The sequence below is a fragment of the Ixodes scapularis genome, unplaced genomic scaffold, assembly GCF_016920785.2.
Source record: "Ixodes scapularis isolate PalLabHiFi unplaced genomic scaffold, ASM1692078v2 ptg001274l_1___fragment_1__unscaffolded, whole genome shotgun sequence".
Lineage (NCBI taxonomy): Eukaryota > Metazoa > Arthropoda > Arachnida > Ixodida > Ixodidae > Ixodes > Ixodes scapularis.
The window spans coordinates 1,974,460-1,986,017 of record NW_024610129.1 but is presented as its reverse complement, the minus strand read 5'-3'; the positions used below and the strand labels follow the sequence as shown (position 1 = coordinate 1,986,017).

The 11,558-nt window shown below is 48.3% G+C and overlaps 1 protein-coding gene across 1 annotated transcript in view; it reads right to left on the bottom strand.

Annotated features, from left to right (window-relative positions):
• Window positions 1-6,693: 6,693 nt before the first annotated feature.
• LOC121046821 (ficolin-1-like) overlaps window positions 6,694-11,558 on the bottom strand; it is a 118,363-nt gene continuing 113,498 nt past the window's right edge. The window contains exon 5 of the mRNA XM_042288220.1: window positions 6,694-7,037. Coding sequence (XP_042144154.1) covers window positions 6,733-7,037 — 305 coding nt within the window. The 3' untranslated portion in view covers window positions 6,694-6,732. The remainder of the gene's footprint in view (window positions 7,038-11,558) is intronic.

Genomic DNA, 11,558 nt, shown 5'->3' with positions numbered 1-11,558 from the left:
TGTAAAAAAGTCCCGCATCGCCGACAATTAAAATGGCCAGACAAGGAACTGTGAACGAGACAAAAGAGGAAAAGGGCGGCGCTGCTGAAGGGCTGTGCCGGAGCTGCAGCATTGTTTCTAACGAGAAAACATTTTATGTATCATGCGCAACACCCTTCCTCCCACACACACACAGATTTCTGATTTTTGTAACCCTGAAAACAAATTATGAGCAGAAATGAGCTGTTCTACGCCCAGATGTAGCGCCAGGGGTATGAACTGGTTCGAGCGAGATGCCAGCGTTTCAGAACAAAAGTTACGTTGCTAACAAAACCCAGCGCAAAAAAAAAAAAAAAAGCGACGAAGGACAGGTAAAATGAGGGGACGCCTGTCGTGTCCATCTGTTGGTTCGGACCGCTAGGGTTACATGCGAGCGGAGAATGAGTGTTCAGCCACGTGTTGTTTAACAACCACTCCTCGTAAGTGGTGCAGCGAGGACCAAGTTGTTCCTTTACAGCGCAGACACATACGGCTCTGGAAACCGCTTCCTAAATACAACGTTATTTGTGCAATTTGGAACTATGCTCGTTCGGTTTCGACTAAAGCGCAGACCGCATGGCGCGTTTTTGCTCGCGACCAACGAGGTAGAGGGGCTTAGAGTGATAAACCGGAAGTTCGGAAGTGGCACCCCCCCCTCGGTTGCCGCCATATTTTACGCAAATGTGACCACTCGTCACGTGACCTCCCAAGAGCCGTGACGTCACAGGTAAGATGGCAGCGCCCAGAGCTGGCGGATGCGAGTTTGTTCGGTGCGCGGTAGCCGTGATGTGCAGCTGCTTTCCGACGACTTCGGGCTTCTTCGTGCTCGCTGACGCAGGTATGATGTGAAAATATGAAGGAATGAGACTTTATACCGTTTTTGCGCAAGATCGCTCTGGATCATATCGATATTAACGCCTGTGAGACAGCATCAGCTCTGCATCGCCGTACCGGTGCTCGGATTCCGGGATGTGTCCGAGGATCGATAGAACTTTGAGTGCTTTTAACATAAAATTTTCGCATTCTCTTAGCTTTGTTTGAACGTTGAAATATCTGAGAATCTACGCGAAATGTATACGTCGCGTTAGGGCCTAAGGGAAGTTGTTTCAGCCCTCCGTCACCGAACAACCATAGCAACTTTTAGCGAGGAAGCTCCTGCGATTTTAACCTTTTGTGCTAATCCACGATTCTACATTCGATCGCTTTTCTTCCTTTTTTCTTTTGTGTGTGAGTGCGACGTGCACCCTTATTTTCAGCTACGAGGTTGGCGTTTTATTGAGTATGGGGAAGAATAAATCGTTGCAGGCACCTGCTTCAAAGCAATTCGACTTGCTATAAGAACAACTGTTTTGGTGCATGCATAGATTAACTGCGCATTTTTTTCTGTTTTGTAGGATTTATTGCAGCTATACCCTTTCCCATCAAGAGTGCATTGTATTAGTCGGTCAATTATTTAATTGTTCTAATTTCCTGGATAAGATGATTCATATTTGTGTTCATCCCTTGCCTGGAGAGCAGTCTTGTTGAAAAATGTTGACTACCATTCCTTTCGGTCTCTTCAATAGACTCTTTTTAAAAGTGTGGGCTGTCTATACTTCGCATCACCGTAACTTGGAAAAGGCCAACCGCCACAGTCCCCTCGAGCCAATCAGAGAGACGGAGCGAAGGTGTGTGACAAATCTGTGCAGACGAGCACTCTGGTGATATGCTGTCATGTGCCTCTCTCCAATGTGTGTATTGACTCACCGAGACTGTAGCCTTTGCCGTCTGCCAAATTCTGATGAAACAAATTACAGCAGCTACTACTGTAATTACCCCAGGCTTTCAGAGTTTGGGCATTTGTTCGACAAGAATGTTATGTCCGCCATCCCTGTGAATTCGGCTCAGCACCTATTGGACTCGAATGCTGCATTAGCGTTCGACGTGAACTGGGGCCCATTCGTGTGCTTTACGCCGAAAAACATGGTGACGGTTGTGTTGCTTGATAAGGTTCTGCAAAGGGTCTAGTGTGTCATACATATAGGAAGTGTCATGCTATATAACAATGCATCAACACATACTATTAAACTATATGCTCAGAGGTGTGTTTGTTTTTCCAATTAACAAGTTACAGCAGTGTGCTTTAATGCTATTATCATGTGTGTAGTTTTAAGTATCCTCTCTGCAATGCCTACGAAGGCCCCTGGAAGGAATAAATTAATAAATAACATTTTCACATCACTGGAGTTGGTTTTCGGATGCACCACATGTTCAGGAAAGGTTGAACGAGTGCAGCCCCTTGCTAGAAGTCTGCGAGTCTGGTATGACCCCTTAATTAATATTGAAGGGTCAGAGAAGCGAGTGTCCTCGTAAGGTCCAGAGCGTGCAGTGGACACAATTCTCGGTGTGTAGACTCTCAAGGCATGAAGGCAAGCGGAAATATGTTTATCGGGTTAGTGTATCAAATATGTTTATTTCCACTTGATTACATAATTATTGATTCTTAGTAAATGGTTCCATAACGAGTTCTTTCTGCGACAGTCTCGTGTCAGGTGTTCAGTCGTAGTACCTGTGGACCTTGTTGTCGGATAACGCTCCTGGCACGTCGGTGTTCAGTTTGGTCGAGTGGCAACTTTGACCGACTGATGCTGTCTTGTAATCATACGTCATGTGCGGCCACTGACGTCTGATGCACTAAAGCTGCAGGGCTGGCTTCTAATCCGAAAATTTTCCTGGTAGTTTTCGGCATCAATGTAGCAAGCTCGGGCATGTATTGCTTACGTGGCTGTGCCTTTTGCTGTACCGTTGACTTGAAAGCTGGCAACAATTTTTGTTTGCTATCCAAGTCTGGTGGGGCTTGCAGTTCACTTTTGAGAGCAACCAACCATTCTATTCCTTCAAGTCACTCGGGCGCATTCTCCCTCAAAGTTGGAAATTGTGTACTTCGTGGAGTGGACACAGAAAATTGGTGTCAGCAAATTTTTAGGTATTGTCCTTGGACGACAACCGACACCAAATCCACTGTCACTGCATCGCCGTTCACCTGCTTTGTCGTGCTTACCTCTTGTTGAGGTGATGGACATGAGGAGCTTTGGGGTAATCAGGGATTCAGAATCTTCGTTTCAGCACCTTCGGCATCAGGGACAAAAGGTCGCCGAAGGTAATCCTTAATCTCCCGTGGTCGCTCCTCGAGACGTAATCGAGGGTCGTTTGGCACGAACCCTCGCCGACCAATTCATTGGTACGGGCTACTTTGGTAGACATGGTCGGCTTCACGCAGTGGTAGCAAAGTGGTTTTCGGTCGCACATTCGCATCACCTACGTTTTCCTCGGTGTACTTTGTTGAGCACAGACCTACACACGATGCCGGGAATGCTTCGGCGTTAGAGTGTCTCATTGAATTGGCATTGAATACAAAGGGGCAGCCGGTGGCGGTCGTCGTGCCATTGTGGCGTAAGTTGCCCTTGGTTTGTCAAGTGCCGCTTCGCTCGCAGAAGTCTCGGTTGAAATACCTGTCAAACGTGTTCCGAAACAATCTCGGCAATCAAAATAAAAGCCGGGCAACTGATGGCAGGAAGTAGCTTCCTGATCTCCTCCCAGACAACGTCGTGGATGCCTGGGAGGCTGGCGTCGAAGTAGTAGCTGGACAACTCGAGTGTCGAGACGCCGGGAAGTTGTTCATAGTGGCAGGCTCGGGCATGCAGTGCACATTCCATGTTGGAAGCCTCAGTGATATGAACACTTCGACTGTTGTTGGGGGGTTGCGGACAAGGCTGCCAAAGGTGTTGTCCCTCACGTGAGGGGCATGGGATTCTTAGGTTCTTGTCTTCTGCAGCATCAAGGTCGGCGTGGGCGTGGGCGTGGGCGCTCGATCAAGCGCAAAACATCCTCCACGAGTGCGGTGGCGCTCTCATTGGGGCAGTGCCCTGGACAGAATCAAGAATGCGGCTCTCTCTCGTTGATGTTGGCTGACGAATGCGCGCTTCAGCTCGATCTTGCAAACTTCCCATGACGTTAAGGAGGATCCATGGTTCTCAGACCAGCGCCGGCAGTTTCCTCCACGAGAAGTATAGGTTCTGCAGGAGCTGGTTGTCTGTCCACCCAATGTGGCGGGCGACACTGTCATATTGTTCAATCCAGTCCTTGATGTCTTCATACAGCTTGCGTGAAAAAGCGTCGGAGTGGGATTTGCGACGGGCATGCAAACAATGGTGGGAGGGGACACGGTTTGCTCCTACAGGCTTGTCATTGTTGGCTTAGTCAGCTTCGGATTTTCTGACAGGAGACCGAATTCCGGTGGTTTTTCCTGGTAGCAGCAACTGGCTCGGATTTCAGGTGCTTCGTGGTGTATTTCCGAGGTTACTCCTTGTGGTACTCGGTCGTCTTGCGGTTGTTCTGCCAGGCTCGGGTCAGGACTTTGCTTATGGCTCGACAGGGGCATAAGACGCAGGATAGTCCGCCAGCCGTGTCCCATTATCGGGTAACTCGGCTGAAGAGCCGCCGGGTTCACACAGAGTGAAGGGCTATGGGTAAAGTGCCCAGCACCTCCACCTGAACATACGATTAGAGCTGAGCATGACCTGCAGTGTCCCAAAATAGTGAATATTGATAGAAGAGAGTACTGGAACAAGGATCCGTGACAGTATAACAAAACTCGCAGAAGAGAATCTATCCTGAACACTGAAGAAGCTGCATTGCTTTAGTGGCATTTTGTCCGAATAAATCCTCTCCTTCGGGGTTTGGCGACTGCCGTGGACGTACTGAACTGAAATGGATGTGGGACCACTTTTCTGGCAATGAGCCATTGCAGACTGTTGCCACAAAGCGGCGTGAGCTGGGTACGTAACACGCTCGATGAAATGTCCGGACAGCTTGTAATTCGCGTAACGAGTGTGGATGAACGTTTGTGTTGACGAAACGTGCGACAGACCAGCGGGATCAATACCAACTGCAACACCTGTGCTCTGTGAAAGTGCACGTCTACGCCGGAACAATTTCGGAAGCAGCACAGCATCACCTAAAGCATGGCACAGGAACTACCAGCTTGAAGGCAGCTCTTCGGTGCGCCGCACACCTGTGCTCCGTGAACGTGCACTTCTACGCCGGAACAATTTGTAAGCAGCACAGCATCATTCAGCACGGCACGGGAACTACCAGCTTCAAGGCAGCCTTCCGGTGCGCCGCACAACCGAAGTGAGCCCTCGGTCATTTGACCGAAGCTGCACCGCGATTGCACACCGCCAAGCACGACTCATGCAATTTCCGTTGTTAAACTGTGTATCCAAATATATTGCCCACGCTTCACTTCAAACCTCGAAGATTCCGATGGTCAATGAGAGCACATAAACGTCGCCTTAAATTTTATCCTAGCGGTATCCGAATCAATCCGAGGTCCGAGCAACGTAGGTCAGATTGTCTCTTCCGTGGCAATATCCCGGTCGGTCACCAGCGAAATGCAGACGGTCACCAGCGAAATGCACACCGTTTCTCCGTATTTTCACGTTATACCTACGTCAAACACCACGCTGAACTCTGAACTCGCTTTCGACCGGCCTCATATGACGGCTTCCGCGTCTGAAATCAACTCGCCGAGACGAACGACAACCAAAAAAGCATCCGACAAGCTCCGGCCCAGCTGGGGCCAGCCGCTGCAAGGGCGCTGCCATCTTTCCTGTGACGTCACGTATTTGGTTTGGTCATGTGACGTGTGGTCAAATTTGCGTACAATGGCAGCCGCCTTATGGGGGTCACTTTCGAGTGCAGACCGGAACCCCGGTTTATCGCTCTAAGCCCCTCTACCTCGTTGCTCGCGACTCAGGCGCGTCAGTGTAAAACTGACGTCATTTCCTGCGCGCGGGCGCGCGTTTTCGCGGGAGGGTTGGTTTCCAGCCGACCCAGAACAAGACGCGCGTGCCGAGGCGTCGAAGCGGGTCTCGCCCAATGAGGGTCGGTCGAACTATCACGTGATCCTGCACAGTACGCTCTTTCGTATTCAGCCCATTTCGAAGTGTTCAAAAGCATTTTTATTTCCCATATAAAATTAAAAGGTGTGTCTTTTGACACACAAACCAGTTTTATTTACTTATTTGTTCCTTTAGTTCTCATTTTTAATATTTGCGTCAAGATTTACATCGCGTGTTGAGAATTCTGTTATCTGGCAACGCTGATAACGCGCGGCCGGCGGTGCTTGGTGCCGCGCCAGCTTCCGCGCGAGCGTTCATAGCGCGTCGCGTTTTCGCGTGCAGAAAAACGCGCCATGTGGTCCGCGCTTTAGTCGGCGCTAATGGTGCGCAGTTGGTGAATTTAAGCCGCTCACACACTGCTCGTACGTCATAGAAACGACACGGGCTGCAGTCATGATTTCACTGCTTTCACGCCTCAATCAGGTTTCAAGCGTGTGTGCTTCGTGCATATGTATGCTTTTAACATGTCTAAAATGGGTTTTGATATGACCAGTGTGACGGGACCCTCATCTACAAGGAAGGCCTCAGACAGTGTTTGCAGCGTCTCTTTTGTAAAATGCATAAGCAGTGGGACCGCCGCTTTAGCGTTGGACGTTGGCGGTAGCCGGGAGAGCCAAGACAATTCATGCTGTTTTCTCTAGCAGTGATATTTTATTTCCAAAGCTTGCAGAAAAAAAGTCAAAAAGCGAGAAATTAACGGAGCATATCGTAAATGGCAACTTCCGCGCAATTTAGTGCTTTTCTTTTTTTGCACCGAAGCAGAAATTAGAAATTAGATACGTTTGGATCTAAAAGCGCCCGTGCAGAAACCATAGTCGTAGTCCCTGATCTTCATCTCCACACTGTCGTAGGGATAATAGTAGGATTCTTCTTGGCCTTTGATGTGCCAGGTAATACCGAGGGCCTTTGTTGGCGAAGTGTAGGTGAATTTACGTCCGTTAAGATTTGCCTCGTTGCAATCCTTGAACCACCAGCCACCACTTAGTCTTGCGGAGCATCTGTCTCCGTCGGGTGGCTGCGTCATGCTCTTCTTGACGGTGAACTTCTGTCCGTTGTGGTAGGACAACGCGTCGTAATCTGTGCATGCCAAAACACCAGTGTCAGCCAAGCGAGGCTGTTGACGGCTCTTGCATTATGATATTCTAACAAGCAGCAAATATAAAATATTATGTTCTGTGATATAATATGTTCTGTTATAGGCAAACATCTAGAATCATTTTACTGCGTCAGTGAACACAAAATGATTTTCGTTACTTCCAAACTGATTTGCATACAAATTGTTTAGACGCATTGATTGACACAACTGAACTAGTAACTTAAATTACAAATCACAGTACTTTTTTTCTGAAGTTAATGCATTTTAAAATCTGGTCCGAAAGGCTCCATGGTAACATTGACAACACTGAAAACGCGACGCCAAAAACGTGACGCTAAGTGGAGCAAGCTACCGCCCGCTACAAAGGTACGGCCATTATCATTCTTCAATCCATTTATTGATTCCTATATAGGATTACTATATGGGGACAGCACAGTTTGTACTTGTTTGGTGGCGTGCAATAAATTCTAAGCTAGCTCACGCCAAAAAGAAAAAAAAACGCTTAAAGTACAGTGTCGTTTTAAACTGTCTGCTCGACTTCCAAGTTATACAGCGTGTGACATCACACTGCTGGAGAACACGGGAAAATTTGAATGTTGATTTTGGCAGAACCTTCATTTGCTGCTTTCTCAATTGCTAATCTGAATGGAGAGATAATAAATAGCAAGTTGGGAAGACTAAAGCCTGGGTTTTTCGAAAATGCATTTAGTCTGACTAGTTCGACAACCCACTTAAAGTGTCAATAATTAATGTCCGGAATCGTGCTGGGGCTTCAGCTGTACCAGTCACTACGGATGTATGCAGTTGAACTGAATGGTAAACAAAACCTGGTAAGAAACAGCAGTCAAAAGTCAACATGATAGCAAAGGGCCAAACCGCGGCTCTCGAGCCGCGTGCGGCTGTTCACGGGTCCAAGTGCGGCTCACGGCTCCTTGGTAAGTCTGCCCCCTTTCTCCTCCCGTGTCACCAAGACAAAACAATATTCTACAATAAAAAAAAATAAAAAAGCTCATAGTCTTGGCAGTCTTGTACTAGACAACGTACATAAAACCATATTGCTTTTCGGCATAAAGATGCCCCATACATGGGTAAATTACTCTCAAAATGTAATTTAATTACATTTACAATTACTTTGTTTTAAAAGTAGTTTAATTACAATTACAATTACTAGTAAGTGAAAGTAATTCATTACGACTACAAATTACTTTTAAAATGTAATACAATTACTTATCTATGAGAGCGATTCGACTTGGGCCATATGACTTTAAGCGAGTAGTTAAGAATGCAACGCATTTGTTCTTTGCTTGCCCCACTTAGGAGGAGGCTTAGGCATCGCTGTGTAAATGTCATGTATTGTACGTTACTCGTGTGAATTATGTTAAATTATTAATACTACTGGACAGTCTGGGGCAATGAAGTCTTACATTCTTTTATTTTCAAGAAATCCCAGGTAGCACGCCAGAGGAATGCCCAACTTGGGCAAAGGTCTGGCAAACATAAGGGCCCAACTTTGGCGCAGTTAGGTTTTTGCACCATGGCACTCATCAGTGCCAAAGAACGGTGCCTAACTATAGCCTTAGTTGGGCGATACTAGGGCATGCCAAAGTTTGGCTCTTCTCTGGTACGCCAGAGGAGTGCCAAAGTTGGTGCCATACTTTAGCCATAACTGCCATAGTAAATCCTAATCTGGGAATGCGGGGTATGCCAAGGTTTGGCGTTTCTCTGGTCCGCCAGAGGAGCGCCAAAGTTGGTGCCATACTTCAGCCATAACTGCCAGAGTAACGCCTAATTTCGGTATTTGGGACGTGCCAAGGTTTGGCGTTTCTCTGGTCCGCCAGAGGAGCGCCAAAGTTGGTGCCAGACTTGAGCCATAGCTGCCAGAGTAACGCCTAATTTCGGTATTTGGGACGTGCCAAAGTTTGGCTTTTCTCGGGTCCGCCAGAGGAGCGCCAAAGTTGGTGCCATACTTCAGCCATAGCTGCCAGAGTAACGCCTAATTTCGGTATTTGGGACGTGCCAAAGTTTGGCTTTTCTCGGGTCCGCCAGAGGAGCGCCAAAGTTGGTGCCATACTTCAGCCATAGCTGCCAGAGTAACGCCTAATTTCGGTATTTGGGACGTGCCAAAGTTTGGCTTTTCTCGGGTCCGCCAGAGGAGCGCCAAAGTTGGTGCCATACTTCAGCCATAGCTGCCAGAGTAACGCCTAATTTCGGTATTTGGGACGTGCCAAGGTTTGGCGTTTCTCTGGTCCGCCAGAGGAGCGCCAAAGTTGGTGCCAGACTTGAGCCATAGCTGCCAGAGTAACGCCTAATTTCGGTATTTGGGACGTGCCAAAGTTTGGCTTTTCTCGGGTCCGCCAGAGGAGCGCCAAAGTTGGTGCCATACTTCAGCCATAGCTGCCAGAGTAACGCCTAATTTCGGTATTTGGGACGTGCCAAAGTTTGGCTTTTCTCGGGTCCGCCAGAGGAGCGCCAAAGTTGGTGCCAGACTTGAGCCATAGCTCCCAGAGTAACGCCTAATTTCCGTATTTGGGACGTGCCAAAGTTTGGCTTTTCTCGGGTCCGCCAGAGGAGCGCCAAAGTTGGTGCCATACTTCAGCCATAGCTGCCAGAGTAACGCCTAATTTCGGTATTTGGGACGTGCCAAAGTTTGGCTTTTCTCGGGTCCGCCAGAGGAGCGCCAAAGTTGGTGCCAGACTTGAGCCATAGCTGCCAGAGTAACGCCTAATTTCGGTATTTGGGACGTGCCAAAGTTTGGCTTTTCTCGGGTCCACCAGAGGAGCGCCAAAGTTGGTGCCATACTTCAGCCATAGCTGCCAGAGTAACGCCTAATTTCGGTATTTGGGACGTGCCAAGGTTTGGCGTTTCTCTGGTCCGCCAGAGGAGCGCCAAAGTTGGTGCCAGACTTGAGCCATAGCTGCCAGAGTAACGCCTAATTTCGGTATTTGGGACGTGCCAAAGTTTGGCTTTTCTCGGGTCCGCCAGAGGAGCGCCAAAGTTGGTGCCATACTTCAGCCATAGCTGCCAGAGTAACGCCTAATTTCGGTATTTGGGACGTGCCAAAGTTTGGCTTTTCTCGGGTCCGCCAGAGGAGCGCCAAAGTTGGTGCCATACTTCAGCCATAGCTGCCAGAGTAACGCCTAATTTCGGTATTTGGGACGTGCCAAAGTTTGGCTTTTCTCGTGTCCGCCAGAGGAGCGCCAAAGTTGGTGCCATACTTCAGCCATAGCTGCCAGAGTAACGCCTAATTTCGGTATTTGGGACGTGCCAAGGTTTGGCGTTTCTCTGGTCCGCCAGAGGAGCGCCAAAGTTGGTGCCAGACTTGAGCCATAGCTGCCAGAGTAACGCCTAATTTCGGTATTTGGGACGTGCCAAAGTTTGGCTTTTCTCGGGTCCGCCAGAGGAGCGCCAAAGTTGGTGCCATACTTCAGCCATAGCTGCCAGAGGAACGCCTAATTTCGGTATTTGGGACGTGCCAAAGTTTGGCTTTTCTCGGGTCCGCCAGAGGAGCGCCAAAGTTGGTGCCATACTTCAGCCATAGCTGCCAGAGTAACGCCTAATTTCGGTATTTGGGACGTGCCAAAGTTTGGCTTTTCTCGTGTCCGCCAGAGGAGCGCCAAAGTTGGTGCCATACTTCAGCCATAGCTGCCAGAGCAACGCCTAATTTCGGTATTTGGGACGTGCCAAGGTTTGGCGTTTCTCTGGTCCGCCAGAGGAGCGCCAAAGTAAGTGCCAGACTTGAGCCATAACTGCCGCAGTAAATCTTAATTTGTCGATTCGGGGCATGCCGAAGTTTGGCTTTTCTCTGGCTACCCACTGAAGTGCCAAATAAGTGCCAAAAGTGGCAAAGAAAGCCGAGAGGCCAGCCCAAGTTTCGAATATCTCTGGTGTGTCACAGAAGTGCTCTTTCACGCGTCCCAGAAGAGAAATAAATTAAACAAGCGTTGGAAACACGATGGTAAGATGTCATCACCTCCGTTCCCAAGCAGCACGGCAATACTTTGCAGTATCGTGCCAGTGCCGGCCGAAAGTCGGTTCCAATATTGCTCAACTGTCCAGTTTTGTACCACCGTTTGATACCCGACGGGTATTGCCGTACAGCTGTTTCGCCCCGGCCTAGCGTTCGCGCAATATTGTGCGAAAACTCTACGATGCGTCTGCTTCGTATTGGCCGAACGTCGTGCAAGTATGTGTACGTTGCATGTCATTTGTTGCATATCCAATCACTTATACGGACAAACAATTTTTTTTCGATCGCGCCCAGAAGTTTATTAAACAACTATCTTTGCACGCAATGTATTTTCAACATATTTACAAAGGTCACACTTCTCTGTAGAACGAAAAGCAAATTATAAAATACAATTAGCACTGTCCTCATGCCAAGCAAAACTCATCACACAAAATCCGCGGAGATTGAGAGGAAAGCAGGACGACTATCAGAATCATGCTTGAGTGCACTTACTAATAAAAGAGCGATATCATGTAATCCTTGATAGATGCATAAT